Raw genomic sequence first — 20813 nt, forward strand, 5'->3', positions numbered from 1 at the left:
AATATAAAACGCCAAATTTCCATGCAAAATAATGGTACCGCTTTCAGCACCAAAAATCTGAAATAATCATACCGCCAGGGAGGTTATTAGCATTCCAGCCCTCTGGTGTACTTCCTCAGACCCCAGGTGAATCCTTCCTCCTTCACCCAGCTGCACTGAGGGTATTCCCTGGGCAACTACCAATTTAGCACAGCAGCTTTGGATGAGAAGCTGGTTGGGTTTTCCACCTGACTGCCCTCTGCCCTCTCCCCTTATCTTGCCCAGGGGGTGTAAGAATACTCACACTGTCCTCTCCTGATAGCTCAATGGGTTGGTGTTTGCCTTCAAGCCTTTCACTGGGCTGGTTCCTTCTCTGCTGCTCAGGACATCTTCCCTTGGAGACAGTGGTACAGTGGAGATCCTCTTCTCCAGCACCTGCCTAGGCCCCTTCCTTGGGCACCCTCCAAGGCTCCACTCTCCAGCCTCTCACTCCATCTTCCACCGAACACTGCCCCCTTCCACCCAGGCGCTGAGATACTTCAGGGTTGCCTAGGTAACCATGCCCAGCCTCCTGCCAGGGGATTGGCCAAGGTCCCTCAAGTATGCAGATCTGAGCTTCCTCCCCTCCTCCAGAAAACTCTCAGGTTTCTGGAGAGGCAGGAGGGCTCCAGAAGCCCTGACTTCCAGAACCTCTCTAGCCTGTCCTGAGGTGGGCTCCTGCCTCACACACAGCCTGACTCATCCCAGGCTGCCACTCAGCCTCTGACAGAAAAAATAACCTAACCTGGACATCTTAGTCTGGGTTTGTGCTATATCAGATATTTTGGTTGCACTGATAACCTATAAAGTCTAGGTCCACTATTCTTTACCTAGAGAATAAAGGAATTTTTTGTGATATGCAAAGGCAGTGATAACATTTAAAACACGTGGTGTCGCGCTCCACCATTAGTACATTTAAATGAACATATAAATATATAAAATTATATTAAATTAATTAATTATATAAATTGAAACAAATTATATCAAGTGACTGAGTCCTGATATATTTCCACGGCGTGATATAGCAATCATGCTGGTGCTGCATGCATATCTTTGAAAAATCCATGATCCTATGGTGTCTTCTAATGGTGTATTGCAAAACAAATATAGTCCACCAATTCATATATAATGTGCTCCTTCACCAGTTGTGCTCTCACATGATGTATATGACCAAACCATTAAGTGAGGTCATACAAGCTTGTGTCCCTTTAATTGGGCTCAGAAGTGAACAAATGGATAAATCCCTGTATCCCAGATGGATGGATAGATGAATGGAGTTTTTCCTTTTTCCCAGCAGGGGGTCTCGCAGTTTCCTAGGGACCTTTTTCCTGGAGACGGATGGATGGAGTTATCCCCCTTCCCACTAGGGGGTCTCTTGACTCCTTTCAAACCTTTTCCCGGCCTATTTAAGGGACACTCCTTGCTCCAGTACATCTCCTAGACCAGTGGTGGGCAACCTTTTTTTTCAACTGAGCCAAATCTCGCCAAAACCACGATTGAAATTTATTTTGAGAGCCACATTTTTAAAACTGAAAATACATCCCCCATATAGTAATTCATCCCCCATAGTAATTCATCCCCCATAGTAATTCATCCCCCATATAGTAATTCATCCCCCATAGTAATTCATCCCCCATATAGTAATTCATCCCCCATATAGTATTATTATTATTATTATTATACAGTATTTATAAAGCGCCAATAGTTCACTCAGCGCTGTACATTACAAAGGGGGACAGAACATGTGACAGAACAATACCAATACAATGCAAAACATGAGGGGATCGAGGGCCCTGCTCTTTCGAGCTTACAATCTAGGAGGGAGGGGATGGTGGTACAGGAGGAGATAGCTGTGGGGGATGGAGTGGTAGGAAGAGTGGAGGAGGTCAGCAAGTTAGCAGGGGGTGAGGTAGGCTTCCCTGAAGAGATGGGTTTTCAGGGTGCGCCTAAAGGAGAGGAGAGTAGGTGATAATCTGATGGGTTGGGGCAGGGAGTTCCAGAGGATGGGTGACACCCTGGAGAAGTCCTGGAGGCGGGCATGGGAGGAGGAGACCAGGGAACTAGAGAGAAGGAGGTCTTGTGAGGAGCGGAGTGTGCGTGCTGGGCGGTACTTGGATATTAGGTCAGTGATGTAGTTCGGGGCAGTATGGTGGACAGCTTTGTACGTCAGTGTTAGGATTTTAAATTTGATCCGTTGCGCAATCGGAAGCCAGTGGAGGGATTGGCAGAGGGGGGTGGCGGAAACGGAGCGGTTGGAAAGGTGAATGAGTCTGGCAGCCGTATTCAGGATCGACTGAAGCGGGGATAGCCAGCGGCGAGGCAGGCCAGTGAGGAGGGAGTTGCAGTAGTCGAGTCGTGATATGATGAGGGAGTGGATGAGCTGTTTAGTGGTTTCTGGGGTTAGGAACGTGCGGATTTTGGCGATGTTGCGGAGGTGGAGTCTGCACGAGTTTGTTAAAGATTGGACTTGGGGCTGGAAGGATAGGTTGGAGTCCAGAATGACACCAAGTACTCTGGCCTGCAGAGCGGGTTTGATATTGGCCTTGTTGGATGTGATGTAGAAGTCAATGGGGGGTGGGGTTCGGGTTGGGGGGAAGACAAGGAGCTCGGTTTTGGAGAGATTCAGTTTAAGGAAGTGGAGCGACATCCAATCTGATATGTCGCTCAGTAGGTGTGTGATTTGGGCAGAGACCGAGGGGGTGAGGTGGGGGGTTGAGAGATAGATTTGTGTGTCGTCGGCATAGAGGTGGTAGTTGAAGCCATGAGAGTGTATGAGTTGGCCGAGGGAGGAGGTGTAGATGGAGAAGAGAAGGGGCCCAAGGACAGAGCCTTGAGGGACCCCAACAGAGAGGGGGAGTGAGGGGGAGGTGGTAGCATTATAGGTAACGCTGAAAGAGCGTTGTGACAGGTAGGATGAGAGCCAGGAGAGAGCAGAATCTCTGAGGCCGAGGGAGTGTAGTATTTTGAGGAGGAGGGGGTGGTCAACTGTGTCGAAGGCCGCAGAGAGGTCAAGGAGTAGGAGCACTGAATAGTGGCCATTAGCTTTGGCGGTTAGAAGGTCGTTGGAGAGTTTGAGTAAGGCGGTTTCGGTGGAGTGTAGGGGGCGGAAGCCAGACTGTAGGGGATCGAGGAGGTTGTTGTCGTTGAGGTGAGAGCATAGGCGGGTGTAGACGAGGCGCTCGAGGAGTTTAGATGTAAGTGGGAGCAGGGAGATGGGTCTGAGGTTGTTCGGGTCATTGGGGTCCAGGGAGGGCTTTTTAAGTATGGGGGTGATGTGTGCATGCTTCAGTGGGGAGGGGAAAGTGCCGGAGGAGAGGGAGAGATTAAAGATGTGGGTGAGGGAGCGTAGGATGGAGGGGGAGGGAGGTCGTAGGAATTGTGAGGGGATAGGGTCGAGGGGGCAGGTGGTGAGGCGGGCATCAGAGAGGATCTTGGAGACTTCCTCGATGGTAGTAAGGTCAAAGGTGTGGAGTGTTGGGGGAGCTTCAGTATGAGGAATGTAGGGTGGGGTGGGAGTGGAGGTCAGAGCAGTGGTGGGGCCGTGGGAGAGGGGTGATGAGGGGGTAGCTGAGTGAGGGGGAACGGGGTTGGAGGGAGTTTGAGCAGTGACGAAGTCCCTGCGGGTAATGTCGAGGGGGAGGGGGGATGAGGGGGTAGCTGTGTGAGAGGGGACGGGTTGAGAGGGCGTGTGAGTTGTGGCAATGTCCTTGCGAATTGTGTCAATCTTGTTTTTGAAGTGATTGGCAATCTCAAGGGCGGTGAGTGAGGTGCTGGGTGGAGGTGGGGGTGGAGAGAGTAGAGAGTTGAAGGTGGAGAAGAGTCGGCGAGGATTGGAGGAGAGGGCCTTGATGAGGGTCAGGAAGTAGGCTTGTTTGGCTGCGTGGAGGGAGGAGGTGTAGGTGCGGAAGGCAGATTTGTAGCAGGTGAAAGCTTGTTGGGATTTTGTTTTGCGCCATAGTCGCTCCAGGGCACGACTGCGTCGTTTGAGGGTTTTGGTGTGATCAGTCTGCCAGGGCTGGAGCGGTTAGAGTCTGATGTTGCGTGTGGTTAAAGGCGCTAGTGAGTCAAGGGCTGCTGACAGCGCGTTGTAGGCAGTCATAGCCAAGTCGGGGCAGGACAGGGGGAGGATGCGGTCATGGAGTTGATCAGCTGCAGAGTGGAGGGGGGCAGGGTTAAGGTTGCGGAGGTTACGGCTGGTAGTAGTGTGACATTTGAAGGGGTAGGCGTTGGAGGACGAGGAGATAGAGAAGGTGATCAGGTTGTGGTCAGAGAGAGGGAAGGGGGTGTTAGTGAGGTTGTGGGGAGCGCAGCGGTTGGAGAAGACAAGATCAAGGATATTACCGTCGGAGTGGGTGGTGGATTGTATGCACTGTGCAAGTGCAAAGGAGGAGGTTAAGTGGAGGAGACGGGCTGTGTCCGGGTTGTCAAGGTTGACAGGGATGTTGAAATCCCCAAGAATGATGGTGGGTAGCTCAGAGGAGAGGAAGAAGGGTAGCCAGGAGGAGAAGTCTTCCAGGAAGCGGGGTATGGATCCAGGAGGCCGGTATATCACAGCAATCTTCAGGGGGGTTGGGGAGAATAGTCGGACGCAGTGGGCCTCGAAGGAGGAGAAGGATAGGGAGGGGGGGTTTGGGAGGACTCGGAAGGTGCTCTGCGGTGACAGGAGCAAACCAACCCCACCACCTTTACGACCGTTGGGCCTGGGTGAGTGGGTCCAGGATGAGTATTTCATCCCCCATAGTAATTCATCCCCCATAGTAATTCATCCCCCATATAGTAATTCATCCCCCATAGTAATTCATCCCCCATATAGTAATTCATCCCCCATAGTAATTCATCCCCCATATAGTAATTCATCCCCCATATAGTAATTCATCCCCCATAGTAATTCATCCCCCATATAGTAATTAATCCCCCATAGTAATTAATCCCCCATATAGTAATTCATCCCCCATAGTAATTCATCCCCCATATAGTAATTCATCCCCCATATAGTAATTCATCCCCCCTATAGTAATTCATCCCCCATATAGTAATTCATCCCCCCTATAGTAATTCATCCCCCCTATAGTAATTCATCCCCCCTATAGTAATTCACCCCCCCTATAGTAATTCATTCCCCATATTGTGTCAATTCACTTACCTTTGCTCCGCGCGTTCCTCTCGCCGTGTTCCCGCGCCGTTCCGGTCTTCAGGGCGGACTGTGAGAGGAGAGGAGTTCGTCACGCTGCCCCGCCTACATCCTGACAGCCAATGTTTGCCACGCTCCGCGGGCCGGATTAAAAGGTCCGCCGAGCCATAGTTTGCCCATTGCTGGGCTAGCTGCAGAGTCCTGACTTTTGGGGCGGCCGCCCGAGAGGAGGGAGGGGAGCGGGTGCCCGGCACACAGAAGAGCCGCATTGAAGTGTGTAAAGAGCCGCATGTGGCTCGCGAGCCGCGGCTTGCCGACCACTGTCCTAGACACACATGTGTTGTTTGGCTTCTGTGCTCACCTATGCTATATATGTTTACTTTTTCACCCCAAAAGTGGCAAATCTACACTTTTGAAGTGCAAGCTCCTCTGTATACTTTATATTTATTAATTTATATCATATTTATTTAATAATATGTGCCATCTACCTTTGCTAAATGTTATTGTCTGTTCCACAAGCATAATTATTATTATTATTTTTTAAACTACTATTTTCATGTTTTTTTTTTCAGATGATCTGTTTAGTAGGTTTTGCAGAGATGCTCCTGAAGCTTTACACCCTAATGTTCTGGAGAACATGAAAATTACAACAGTTATGAAATGTTCACCAACCAATCAATGCTCACTTTATTTAAATATCATCGGAACAGTAATTTATGATGGTATGAATGTAGGCTTTACAAATAAAAAAATATTGTTAATGTTTCAATTCAAAGAGTAACTACACTTTAGTGGGGAAAAGAAAATAGCAATTAAAGAAAAAATAATATAGCTTATATAATTGCGATTCAAGTCATATTGTAAGTGAATGTTATTAAAAATGACCTTTCCTTTTCCATCTCCAGTGCTGTCATTTTCTGTAAAATGCAATGCAATATTGCTACCTGAAAGCATTCTGTACACAGATGGTGTACAAAACACCCCCTGAAAATGTGATTTCCTACTTGAGTGATTGTCTTACTGATTTTCCCAGAAGTCTGCACTAAGATACAAGTCAGATTTTTGGCATCCCCTGCAACAAAAATGCTTTTTTTTGGTAAGATATTCCCAAAGGGAAATTACGTCTAAAGGGATGCCATGCATTGCCATACAGATTCACTCTGCACATGGACACAGAAAAATAAACAGCTGTTTCTTCAGAGTAACAAAAGGTTGGACTCTGCAACAAAGTGTGTTAAAATCCTTGCAATGTATATAGATCACCCAGAAGTGAATGTTTTTTTTCTCAACAAAAGTGGAGTTACTCTTTAAGTCAATTGATTAATTTTAGTAAAATAAACCTTCATTTTGTAAAGCGCTGCGCAAACTGTTGGCGCTATATATATACTGTATAATAATAAAATAATAATTTTAGTGAAATAATGTATTTAATTATAAAATTCCAGTATATTTAGACTAAGCATGTGCCAGCTTAAGATTCTTGTGGCTCAGTTGTGTGGGCACTATTTGACTGTAAAATGGTGCCGTTTGTGGCTCTGTTTTCCACGTGTATTCTCATTCCTACTGGCTAGTGCTGAGTGTTAATGAGTCATTGAACTGTTTCATACAGTACACTATGTACTTGAGCAAATCATGACAGTAAAACATCAAGAGAAAGGAATTTCCTATGCACAGGATTGGTTGACTGAAGCAAATACAGCTTTATTAAGATATTTGAAGAATGTACTCCTTTAGTAAATGAACCTTAATGTATACTCATGGTAACTCTTAATTAACCTACTAGTAAACGTTGGGGGGAAATAATATGGCAGAAAATACAACCTTCATGTGGATAAAAATGTTGGAGGGAATTGAATTTAGGATGCCAGCAGTGCAAGGCTAAATTGCTAACCACCCAGTCACCATACTACTCATGCATAATGTAATAAAGCTAATAAAATGTAATAATAATGTAACAAAACAAAATAAACTGGGTTCCAAAAAGGTGTGCAACCTAGGAACTCGAAAGGAGAGGTCTCACTACTGCAGGGTCAAAAACATAAACTTTTTTAGGAGAATTAAAGGGGAGCTCCAGTTATTGTGAAAAAACTTTTAAAATATGAACACACTTACCAGTCCAGGGATCCCGTGCTGCCATCACCTGGGCTGGATCTTAACCGGTTTTCGGGTCCCTGGTGCCACCCTGTTGCTTCTGGAAAGCGGGCTGTGAGTTCTTGTGGCTTCATAGCTTGGTTAGATGAGCCGAGTAGTAGTGGGAGAGAGTACCTGTCAAAACTAGGTACCCGATCCCTGACCAAAAAAGCATCAAACACAGAAGTATCAATTTTAGGCAGACCTCACCTTGCAATTATAAAACAATGGAAGTCTATGTAATTTTTTTTAGACAAAACCGACTTAATTCTCTTGAACCTCAACAACAGTTGTACATTTATGTCACACAAATCCAATTTGTGATTAATCATGGAAGATATTAATTAAGCTCAATCATAGTTCTGTAATTCATGAGAAAGAATGTAAAATATTTAGGTTGACTGCTAAGTTTTTGTGAGTAACAAAGGTTTGTCTCTTTTTAGTGCATATCCGTGGCGTTGAAATCTGCTCTATGACATTAATCTCACAGCGGACTGAGTGCGTGACTATCAGGTTTACCAAAATTAAACGAAAGAAATTCCTTATGCATAAAGTAAAGAAATATTATATTGACAACTATATACTGCATTCACCCATACATTGTATATTGGGTATTGGATATGTATTTAAAATTGTATTGCTTTTTATATGTGGAGGTAATTTATTAAAACATTTAATAGACCAGAACACCCCATATTTCCTTCCAAAGGCCAGTTAACTAAGGGTAGCATTTCTCCACATTAAGGCCCTGTTCACACTGGCATTAAAAGTAGGAATTTGAGGCGCATTGTTATTGGTCTTCAAACTCCTAGTAAAGCTGCAATTCATAATATGGACAGCACACAGTGCTTTTCACATGATCAAAACATTACATTTTTGCGTCACTTTGCTGTGCTTCAAAAATGAAGCTTCATGTGGAGTTTGGAATGAGCTAAAGCAGCTCAACTCCTTCCATTCAAGTTTATGGTAATGAACCACAAATGTGCTGGCATGGGTTAGTAGCTCGTTTGTGGCAAGTTAGGCCTTGTTCACAACAAGAAAAAAAAGAAAAAAGGGGGGCACATTTATACCTCCCCTTGAAAACATGCTGTGCCCACTAAGTAAGACACGAAAGTAAGGCATGTAATACTCAGATGAAATAGAAATCCAAAAGGGGACATTTTAACTACTGTGGGTTGCATTATATCTTTTTAAGGCAACACCTAGGTGGGCTGTTAATAAGGGAGACTGAACGTAATTTTATAAAGAAATTTTGTAACCCACAGGTAATCAATCCATTTCACACAGTAGCTGGGCATCAGAGGTATAAGTATAACTCAAGTGATGACAGGTCAGCTCTTTAACCCCTTTAGGGATTTGATATGATTATTATTATAATACAGGATTTATATTGTGCCAACAGTCAGCGCAACTCTTTACAAAATGGAAATAAATACAATATATTAGTGAACCTTTAGTAAGTTACCTCCTTGAACATTAAGAATTGGCATTATCAAAAGCTGTATATGTATTTTAAAAATAATTTAATAGAAATGAATATTAAAACCAATTATAAAGTATAAATCTGATTTCTGAAGTGTCATGCATTGTTGTATCACAGGATCACAGTTAAGAGCAGAAGAAATGCAGAAGTTGATTTTATTGTTTAAATTCCCGTTATATCAGAAACTGACATTTTAAAGCTGAGTTCCACCCAAAAGGGGAAGTTCTGCTTTAAGACATCCTCCCCCACCTCCCTGGCCTAACTTGCCATGTCAATTTGGAGGGGGGAAGTGGATACCTGGTTTTGACAGGTACATGCTCCCACTTGATCTTGGATCGCCTAGACAATCCAAGCGGACGTTCTTCTTCCCCCCTCCCTACCCATAGTCCTCTGGGACTCGTGACAAGTCCCAGAAGATTGCGGGACCATTCACAAAGTGCAGCATGACTCTTGCATGTGCAATGGGCACGCAGCACAGCTGGCTGCCCACAGTTAGGATGCCAGCACTGAGAACCCAGAAGCTAGGGAAGAACTAGCCCGGATGAGGACGGCACTGGATCCTGGGACAGGTAAGTGTCCATTTAATAAAAGTCAGAAGCTATAGGATTTGTAACTGCTGGCTTTTATTTTTACTTTTTTACAGACTGAACCTCCACTTTAAATATTCATAAAGCTGTAAAGAAAAGCTGTATGCAGTTCAGGATTTTTTTAAAATCTCTACCTGCGTCCTTGTTACAGATTTTCCCGGGACAGAAAGTTGTGGTAATTATCCCTTACAGAGCCCAAGACAGCAGTTTAACCTTCTGGAATCTATCTAAAACTGAAAAAAATTTGTCTTGACATGCACTTTAATGTAACATTGAAGCATGAATATGGACAATGACATGGAAATGCACAATACTAAAGTCTTTTCCTTTGTGACAGATTCATTTTAAATCAATTATATTCTTTCAAGTATGATAGGGGATTGTGCTTTTGGGTGTGTAAATGCATGGAATATTTCAAATTGTATGGTGTATTTCAAAATACAAAAGTTTTTCTATCTCTTGTTTTCTAATTAAGGAAGTGTCTTTCTGACCTAGGCTGTGATTTGGGAAATTCCAGTAGTAGCAGATATTGGGAAGTAAGCATAAATGTGATCAGGTTCCTACTGGTGTACAGCTGGCACTTCTGCTCATATTATCACATCATTGTAGGCCTATAGAAGTGTAAATTTCACATGGGCCTAGAGTAAAATTATCACTAGGTTTTTATCATATCTTAAATATAAAAAATGTATTTGGGTGGTTAGCCCGTGATGTTGTATTTTTCTTGATACATTCGAGCAACAGTATAACTAAAAGGCTCAAACAGCTGATAAGTAATATATGGAAAAAAAGAAATGATAATATATTGTAGCTATAATGTGAGTATACAGTTTTTAGCTTGGTGGTGCCGACGGTACGCAAATATCTCGGCCTTGGCACCGAGCGTAAACAAACACGCCGAGAGCACATGCCCTGTGCATTCCCGACACATTTACCAGCATCTCATGGAAAGGCCCCGACCCCTACTTGAGATCAAGACCTTTCTGATCATGTGACCGCTGTGACAGCAAATCATGGCAGTTATATGACCCTAAACCTGCCACTGGCTCCTGGTGTCAGAAACCCCTAAAGGGCACAGAGACGCAGGTGCCAAGGGGTTAAATAAAACCTTATGGGCCCAGAACCTGGTCCCACTCTGCCCTCCTAACTGTAGTCCTCTTGAATGTACACCCTAGTTGGCACATATAAATATTTTATCAGAAAACTGAAATTCTCAAACCTTATTGTAAGGTTTTTTTTTTTTTTTTAAATACAGATACAAGTTCAAGCTAACACTTTTAAAGTTGGTGTATCTGATCATGTATATGTGACCATGAAGACATTCCCAGATTTTTGTGGCATTCAGTTAAAGGAAAATTATCATGTAGAAGGTAAGAATATAACCATAAATCCACTGTGTCGTAATGTTTGTTATATTATTATCTAACTCAAAATGATGTGAATAATAAGTCTTTGCTGTAGTTTAAGTAGATAATGTAACTTTAAGAAGTTTAACTATTGTGAAAGCTACACAATTGGTTTCTATGATTTTCTGCACATTCTAGGGCAATCAGAGGGCAGAGACAGAGTGTCGCAAACATGTGCACCAGAGACTGAAGCAGTCCGCCATTTTGTTAAGAATTTCCATTTTCTCCCCTCATTCTCCCTTCCCCCTCACTCTGAGAGGCACAGTGTATGTGTGTGTTAAAAATGTCACAGGAGGGTCATAGGAGCTATAAAGGCCCCCCCAGGGAGTCGGGGCCTAGCTGTCCTAGAACCTGTGCCATTTCACACCTCGGAAGAGATAAGGCAAGCTTTCCCAAGAGTTGAAAGAGATCCCGACCTTATGAACCTACTCAGCATAGGTGACAGAATCAGATAACACTTCTCAAAATCCATGTTTCCTCTATGTCTCATATCTTTGAATATGGGACACTTACATAAAAACCGAACATATCCTCAGATGGACAATGAGCAGGCGAACAGTTTGATGGTTCACTCGCCTTGTCTCAGACACACAGGAAAGCAGAAAAATAGATCTCATGAACCGTTCAGTGTACACTTTCATAATTCATATCTAATCAATCCTCAAACTTGTCTGCATAATAATCTACCCGCGGGTGGAATGTCACTTGTGCAGATGGAAAGTTATAGGCCAAAATATGAGTTATGGGAGATTTTTGCTTTAGTTGAGGCATCCACCCATATCTCCACGCCCTAAGCGGAGATTGGTCCTTGACTTCAGAGCCACCCCCTGCTGGGCACTACAAACTAGGCTGTCAGGCCTTTATAAAGAAAGGTTGAAGACATCTCCCATTTTTACATCAATACCACCTGGGGGAGACCCATGCCCTTTCACTCTGAAACTTGATCTGCTTACATCCAAGTCTTAATGGCAAGTACCTTAACCCTTTAGCCTCTCTCTGTTATCTCTTTGTTGTGCTGTTATTCTCTGTATATTTATATATATATATATCTTAGTTACATCTTTTTTCTGTAAATATTTTTATTGCACCCGTTTGACCTTTTAGTAATAAATCTTTCTGAAAGTGTTGAACTGTTTCTATAGCTCTGTATTGCAATTTCTGAATCCCTGCCTCTAAAGAGAACGCTACTGTTTGTTTAACCGTCTGTATAACTGGCCTGTGTTATGACCTCGTTATGCAGACAATTATTTCAATCATTATAGTGTTATAGCTGATAACGCTGAGTTTCCTCTTTCTCTGACAAAAAGGAGGTGGTGGCAGTGTGAAGGGTTAATTGTGTAATTAACCTGACCCAGTAACAATCGCTCAGGCTGACGGTACATCGATCTGTGGTCCATTAGCTGGAAAATCGTTGTGCAGGGTACAGCTGGGTGTGGCATTGTTACGCACGTGACATCGTGGTTTTAGATTGGCTAGTCCTTCGGTCACGAGTTTGGTCAGAAGGGCTGGGGTCTGACGCTGCGTTCGTCACATACTGGACGTCGCGATCATGGGATCGTCGCATGTTAGTGGCAGCGATCTTGCGATCGTGACAAACAGTACATACATTCAATGTACAAATAGATATTATCAGGGCCAAACATGAGCCCCGTGGAATTGTGCACATATACCTAAATAGATATGGTTATTAACCTCTTAGCGCCGGCACCTCCCGGCCCCTTAAGAGTTTCAGAAGCCGGGAGGTGGGTGGGGTTTTAGGGTCATGTAACCACTGTGATTCGCAGTCACGGAGGTCACATGATCGGAAAAGGTCCCGATCACAAGGGGAGACTGGGACCTTTCCATGAGTCAGGGACATATGTGCTGGGAGCGCTCAGAGTGCGCACTCTCAAAACATATGTATTTTTTAATGTCATGCAAATATGCGGCCACTCGGCGTCAAGGCTCAGATGCCGAGAGGCCGCATGTTTGCGTGCGCTCGGCATCAAGGGGTTAATAAAGATACCTCCAGATAACTGTTGTGGCAAAATTCAGTTGCAGGGGCCCCTGATAATGATCATGATACAGCATCCTATTTTGTGTCAGAGACTTACAAGATCAGTGGTGATGGGGGCATCCCCCAACTGTTGTCCAACCATCCTGGAATGCAGATTCTTACCAGCTGAAACCATGAGGTGGCAGTGGAACTCAGATTCAGCCTCTACTCAGAATCTACTCTACATCTTAGTTCCTGTTAGTTTTTAATCTGTCATGTAGTCAGACCTCTAACTACCAAAAGTGGGCATAGGATGCCTAACCTGGCTCTAGCCTATGCTGGTTATTAGGCTCTAAGCTAAAACTAGCTATAGAATCCCAGACCAGAAAAGACAGAGTTAACTTAAAATTACAAAAGCTGCATATAATCTCTATTGCAATAAACAGGTTCACCTACTAACATACTGGAAGGAGACCTCGATACACATACAGTGGCACAGATCTAGCACTCTGCTATTCTACAGGTGAGATAACAAGAAGGAGACAGATATACTTGTGTCACGATTATATATATATATATATATATATATATATATACACCCGGAATCTATGGGCAACAATTGTAAACTATTAAGGAGCATATGCCTATCAATTCCTTCTAATCTGGATTTAGCAACAGTTCTTCCTTAGACAGGACATGTAGCCAGACTTTCTCTCTTTTCACTTCCTCCTTCTGAGGTTTTCAACCCAACAACCCAGAGACAGGAAATGCATAAATAAAATATCAGCAGCCCAGGCATTTACAAATATAGGCAGTAGAGGGCAGCAGTGCCTATAAGATATAGATTTTCAGAGAGAAGGCACAGTGAATCATAACAATCGTACTATAGAATAGAATGCAGAATCTGTTCATTTAATAAACAAATATGATGTTACCGTGTGCAGATAAATAAATGTACAAACTATACACAAAGTCTTAAAATCATTAAACACCTCAGGTAATCCAGCTAATTTATTGAATATACAAATGTAAAAATACCCACAAAAGGGGCTACACAGTGGGATTGATTTACTAAAGGCAAATAGACTGTGCACTTTGCAAAATACAAAATCACTCTGGAAGAGCAGTTGCTCCAGTGCATAGTAAATGAGCAGAAGCTCTGCTGACTTATATCATCCCATCATAGCAAGCAAAAATTTTGTGTTTTTTTAATTTTATTTACATGTGATTGGATTTCTTTGCAAAGTGAAGCTTCAGCTAATTTAGTAAGCTCTGTAGCAGCTTCACTTTGCAAAGTGCACAGTCTATTTGCCTTTAGTAAATCAACCCCATTGCATTTGCATGAGGTTTGTAATTATAAATGTACATGGGAGCAGACATATTAGCTCATTAGATATGCAATGCTGCAGAATGCTTCTGTTTTATAGCTATCACTCACAATGTGCATGTTTGGACCCTCTAACCTCTAAACACAATGATATCTTATCTAAACAATTCTTAGTCAGGAACTTGTTTTGGTGGTAGTGTCTAATCTTCTTCCTTAAGCCTTGTACACATGATGAGAATATCGGACAAATGATCGTCCAGTTTTTTGCATGCTAGTCGCGTATTGAAAATAAGAGGTTACTAAAGAGGTTACGGTTAAAGTTACGAAAATTCATGTATGACAGAATACAACTTCGGAAGTGATGTAATGCATTATATTGTAATGTATTCTTTCATTGCTGAGCATGGGTGGTCTTGGTCTTTCGATTTTTTTCAGACAAATACTGCACTGATTAATCAAAAATCGTACATTTTGGTATCGTACAAGAAAACATTTTGTGTTTTTCCCTTCAGATAAAATATGAGATCAGCTTATTGTATCAGATAATCATATGATTGTACGATCACTTCAAAAGCAGTATTTTTCATCCAATTTTTTGATCATGTGTACTAGGCATTAGAGGCTTATTATAAAAATCTCTTCATGTATTACAATAACAAAATATGGATATGGAAAATTTTGTCACATCAGCCGTTGCAACACTGCAAAAAATGATGCACCCCCTAACATAACATTATACTCATCCATTGAGAGATTTTTTTTTTTTTTTTTGGGTGGGGGTGTGGATTTCTTCCACCAAGCTTTTTGCTGGCAAACACATTTTTCAGAGATGGAAGTAATTATTTTTCTTTTAAAGAATAATGCATCAAAAACTTCCTGTTTAGATACTACTGACAGTGGGTCTCTAGCCTTAGGCTTGGAAACACTTATGTGATGCTAGCATTGAAAGAGAAACAAATAGGCAGTATCTGAATATACTGTTTATTTACATACAGGTGTTTTTTACTATCCCAACTAAATATGCAATACCACATACCATAACATACAAAGTAGATGATTTATGATGTTTTTAACAATTTGGTATTAATTTAATTATTTTCACCATTTGCATCCCATGCTTTTGCTTGAGTAGATTTCCTAATTGAAAAAGTATTGTACTGCTGTTTTAAGTTAGCAGAAACAACCACAATATATTGGCATACACAGGAAGCCAAATGTCCATATAATACAGACAGACCTCTGCATGTAACAACTATGAGAAAATCCATTCCATATGGGAATATTGTAGTTGAAGCATGTTTATTTTGGCAGAATATTCATTAATGGCAATGTCAGTTGGTAGAGAAAGATTACTGGGATTAGTGCCAGTTCTAGAAATATCTCAACTTGCACTAAATGTCTAATTTTTCCACAATATAAAAAAAACCTACATGTGGCAATACATAAAGGGGCTGACCTACTAAAAGAGTGGAAAATGTTTCCGTAACAGAGTAAAGCTGCAATAATTTCAGTCATCTAATCATGGCAACATTCTGGGTTTTCCTGTTTAGGGTATGTATTGTTTTACTAAATACTAGACATTTTCTCCATAATGCATTCTTGCATTAAGGTAAAAATTGTCCAAGTATCTTTCAGTGCTCCCCGGTCCCCAAACACTTATTTGTGGATTTATGTTCACCACCTCTAGGTTCAGGACCATCTGTACCACTTCACTGGGCTGTAGAGAGGAGTCCTGAGGGTATAGATCCAATAGGTACCTTCTGCTGTCAGTCAAAATACTGGGAGGAGGAACAAGCAGGTACATGGCTATCTGGGCACTGTGTGTGTGTCTATGGATGCACAGCTCAGCAAAATGCACAAGCAGCAGTGCAGACACGTGTGTCCCTTTAGCACCCAGCTGAAGGAGACACGCTTAATTGGATGGGGAGGGGAGCAGCTTTGGAGACTGACTGGAGAAGATGGACAGGTGAAAAATTTAAAGAACAAGAACTATCATCTAAGTTATGAATGTACCTCTTCTGCTAAAAAAGGAGGTGTGTGCTAATTACACATTCCATTCCCTACTTCTTCAGTGAATAAAATCCACATTTTTTGTGCTTCTAGAAGATAATCAGGCAATGTTTATGCCAACAATGAAGACAACAGATTATTGTCTAGAATTTCTGTTGACTTTTACCTATGATTTATTTTCAGATTGTGATAATAGGGACATTGGAAGACATGTATGGTCCTGTCTAAGTAAGTCAAAATATTATATTATTTTATATTATATTGTATATTAATGCATATGGGTAGCACAGTGGCTAAATAGCTAGCATCTTCCGCTTGGCAGTACTAGGGTCGTTTGGTTCGAGTTAAACAGCTTTACCTCTCAGTGTTGATAGTAAGAACTTAAAGAATACTTGCTCTTTGAATAGAATACTAAATTTTAAAATCTGTCATATCTTTGTCTGATGTGACATCTGTCACAGATGTGTCTTAAAAGTCAGAATTGCTATAGCAGATACTATGAATGGTGACTGTTTCCATGAAATCATATAGTGGCCACTATGCTTATGTGAAGAGGGATAACTGTGGTTTTAACTAATCCAAGTGATGACCTGTGTGAGTCAGCTGGCATTTAGATTGTTGTGCTTCAAGCTGGAAAATCTCTGTGCAGGATGAGACTGAGAGTGCCATTGTCACAGGTGTGAATAAAGTCTAAGGCTGCTCCTTCAGCCAGTCAGAGTCCTGATCTCACCACATCTTCACCATCTGTTTCTCACTCTATCTGCAGTTTTGTCAGATCATGTGGGAAAGGGGCAACAATCTACAGCTAGGGAAAAATATCTTGCTGCGAGGCTTAAAGAGCCAACAACCATCACTTGAATAAATGGTTCACATGAATAAATGGTTGTTTTAGTAAACCATCATGGAATTGCACTTCATGAAACCATGCTCACAGGGCTGGATGAATGTAGAAAGACAGTTTCACAGTAAAAGTAAAGATAAAACTCAAACTTTAATTACAAAAATACATATAATGCACAATTATATTCACACAGATCTCTCACTTGACTTTACCCTTAACATTGCCAACATCATGCATATGGTCAAAGCTGATTTATAGTCATGATAATCCAGGGTCAAACATGCTAACCATAGACTCCTTTATAACCCATTTATCTCTTTAATACCAATTTTAAATGAGTACCAAAAAGGATATACAAGTACACTCACTGGCCACTTTATTAGTTATACCTGTTCAATTGCTTGATAACACAAATTGCTAATCAGCCAATTTCATGGCAGCAACTTAATGCATTTAGGCATGTAGATGTGGTGAAGACAACTTGCTGAAGTTCAAACCGAGCATCAGAATGGGGAAGTAAGGGGATTTAGGTGACTTTTAAAGTGGCAGGGTTGTTGGTGCTAGATGGGTTGGCCTGAGTATTTAAAAGACTGCACAACCATATCTAGGGTTTACAGAGAATGGTCCAAAAAACAGAAAATATCCAGTGAGTGGCAGTTGTGTGGACGAAAATGCCTTGTTGATGTCAGAGGAGAATGGTCAGACTGGTTCAAGATGATAGAATGGCAACAATAACTCATGTCAATATGGATCAAAAATCTCAAGAATGTTTCCAAAACCTTGTTGAATCTATGCCATGAGGAATTAAGGCAGTTCTGAAGGCAAAAGGGGGTCCAACCACATATATCTATTTTTTTTTATCTCTGTCTGACCTATTAAAATAACAGACTAATCTTCAATATTTTTCTAGAAAATCAAAAACCAGTAATTACATGCATGTCACAAAGTTGCTGGTGTCCAATTAGGATTTTTAAAATTTGCAAGCTCAGGAGTAACAAATGCCTTTATTTGGAAAGTAACACAAATAAAACAACAAGCAAAAAAAAAAAAGAAACGATAGTATTGTATAACAAATACATTTTTTCATCTTTCAGCTGGGAAACTAGATTACACAGTCAACAAGGAGAATAAAGTTATAACTGTCCATGTTTCAAATTTTCTTGAGGACTATGATTACAATGTACGCCTTTGTAAGAAACATTTTGTCTGTCATGACATTGGAGCTCACGCAATAGTAAGTATGATATATAATAGTACTTGTGGTACTTTTATGAAATGTTTTTATTGCCTTTAAAGTCACTAATAGAATCATAATTCAGAGCAGATGTTACATTTTACTGACCATAGTGAGGCCCTTTGGAAGTCTAGTTATGCAGAGTGCGGTTGGAGTTGATGAAGAGATTATCCATAAGTATGTTTGTGTTGTGGGCATCCATTGTTGTACAGCACAACAACACAGATCACTGTTTACATTAATAGAAGACATCAAGAAAACGCATTCAAAGTTAAAAGAAAAGAAAAACTATTGCCGGAGCTTCAGACTAAAAGATTTAATCTGTTCTACCTTGTTGTTCCTCTATGCACATATATACAGATCTAGAGTGAAAACCATTCAAAAGAGAACAGAGACAACATTTAGTGAGAGAGGCTGGTGTAACATGTGAATTGAAACCTTCTTCCTTATATCCAAATCACAACCCTTGATATTCATATTCAACCTGTGGAAATTGTTTATACAATAGAGGAATCATTTCATTTTTAATTACGGCAATAAGCCTAGTAGAAGCTCAAATAATTGGAACTAAAATGGAAAAGTGGATGTGCAGGGCATAGGGATAATACAGTATTTTAGTATGTGCAAAATGCAATGTGTGCACAAAGCTGGTGTATAGAGTACATGGGAGGATCAGTTATAATTGGGTCCCAGGGTCTTAGGAAGCTACCCCCTGGAGTTGTGGATTTTGCAAAAAGATACCTGGGAAAATGGTCTGAGTTCAAATGGATAAAACTGCATTTCTCAATAACCTCTGTAATGCTATCCACACACACACATTATGTTTCCACATTTCAATGGTGCCAAACATCTTAGCTGGTTTTAATACTACTGTATATCCAAATCACAATTAAAATTATGATCTTGAAAGGAAGGGATCATAACCCAAAACCAGATTTTTAGTCTGAACAGAATATTAAAATAGAGCATGTAAGCATTGTAAGGAAGCAACACTAGCTAAACTGTCAGTACTTTTAATCTATGTTCATCTATAGATTTAATCTGCAAATCTGTAAAGAGAGCTGAAACATATCCACTATTAGTTGGACGCCTCTGAATTACATGATCATATTAGTTGATCAGGCATGCTTAGACTGGTAGTCTGGCAGTTCTAGCATTTGCCAGAACTGGTAGACTAAAGGTTCTTTTTTTTCTGGAAAATAACAAACATGTCTATACTTACCTGCTCTGTGTTTTGGTTTTGCACAGAGCAGCCTGGATCCTCCTCTTCTCGGGTCCCCCGCAGGCTCTCCTGGCCCCTCCCTCCTGTCAGATGCCCCCACAGCAAGCAACTTGCTATGGGGGCACCTGCTACTCCATGTGTCCAATCACACACGGAGCTGCGGCTTGGCCCCACCCAATATCTCCTTATTGGCTGACTGGCTATGATTGACAGCAGCGGGAGCCAATGAGGAAGCAGAGAACCATGACAGCCGATGCTACATCGCGATGAGGCTAAGGTAAGTACTGAGGGGGCTGGGGGAGCTGCTGCACACAGAAGGTTTTTTATCTTCATGCATTCATACAACCACTTTAAGCTGGCAACACATGGATTAAAATGTGTCCGGTTCAGCAGGGACCAGCCAAATATAGATTCATGCATGGGCAGACTGATTGTACCAAAGTCAATACATCAATTGAATTGGGTACAACCAGCCTGTAGGATATTTTTACAAGCAATCAGTGTGTTCTAGCACCTGGGAAGGCTCCCCTCACCCCCTCTCTGCAAGCAGAACACAATAGCGCTGTGGGAGCAATTAACCCATCAGCACTGATTGCGTTAATGTTAGAATCGAGCGATATTCTTTCCATCCACCTATGGTGGAAGGAAATAAAATTGAATCATCTGTGGGCTGCCTTAGTGTTGAACTGCTCTTTTACCCCTATTGTGTTTGCTACTAACACAGTGATATGTCATTAGACAATAGAACAGGTAACTTCTGCATTATTTGCATCATGTATGGATAGGGAAGTTGTATTTTTTTACACTGCATTTGCAATGAATAACCTAGTCTACCTGTGCCTCAGATTTAAATAACTATTACGATGGCGAACACTGCCATCCCATGCCTTTCATGGCAGGCCTAGGTCTCTTGGGTATTTTGCTTGCAGCCTGCTGCATTATGGGATCAGAGATGGGAGACAGCCACAGGTCAGCCATAATAATGCCCATCACTAGCTGCTTTAAGCATCACATATAACACTAGGTATATCTGTGACTTTAAATAAGAAGGTTTTTAGCACTGATGCCACTAGAGCAAAATTGTTCACCCCTGCTAGGTAAATAATCATCTGAGAAAGAAAAAAGTTTCAATGGATCAGCTTATAAAACTAAATTTTTTTTTTTTGATGGATGCTTACTTAAAGATAAAATCCCTCAAGTGTTATTCAGCATGACGAATCCAATATGTACTTTGAGAAAGCAGCCATTTTAAATAGTTAAAATTAAAAGTTGTAACCTTTAGTTATTACCTTTGTTAGTCAGAAAACCCTCCATTTTGTGCCTCTTTTAAAATAGTTCCAGTTCGTTCTTAGGGACCCAACTTCAGGTGTAAGGCTGGCCATACATTATACAATTATCTGGAGATTTTTGGTTTAGATTTACCAAAAACCACATAATAAGAGGACAAAA

General features: G+C 41.6%; 1 protein-coding gene across 3 annotated transcripts in view; it reads left to right on the forward strand.

Annotated features, from left to right (window-relative positions):
• Positions 1-20813, forward strand: part of IL17REL (interleukin 17 receptor E like) — a 147868-nt gene that overhangs the window by 30487 nt on the left and 96568 nt on the right. For all 3 annotated transcript variants that reach the window (XM_089684661.1, XM_089684670.1, XM_089684678.1), the window contains exons 3-7: positions 5722-5871; positions 7723-7832; positions 10605-10719; positions 16251-16295; positions 18003-18142. In XM_089684661.1, the coding sequence (XP_089540787.1) occupies positions 5722-5871; positions 7723-7832; positions 10605-10719; positions 16251-16295; positions 18003-18142 (560 nt within the window). The remainder of the gene's footprint in view (positions 1-5721; positions 5872-7722; positions 7833-10604; positions 10720-16250; positions 16296-18002; positions 18143-20813) is intronic.

This window comes from Staurois parvus, unplaced genomic scaffold (assembly GCF_062004578.1).
Source record: "Staurois parvus isolate SC_StPar_1 unplaced genomic scaffold, SC_StPar_1.0 ptg000019l, whole genome shotgun sequence".
NCBI lineage: Eukaryota > Metazoa > Chordata > Amphibia > Anura > Ranidae > Staurois > Staurois parvus.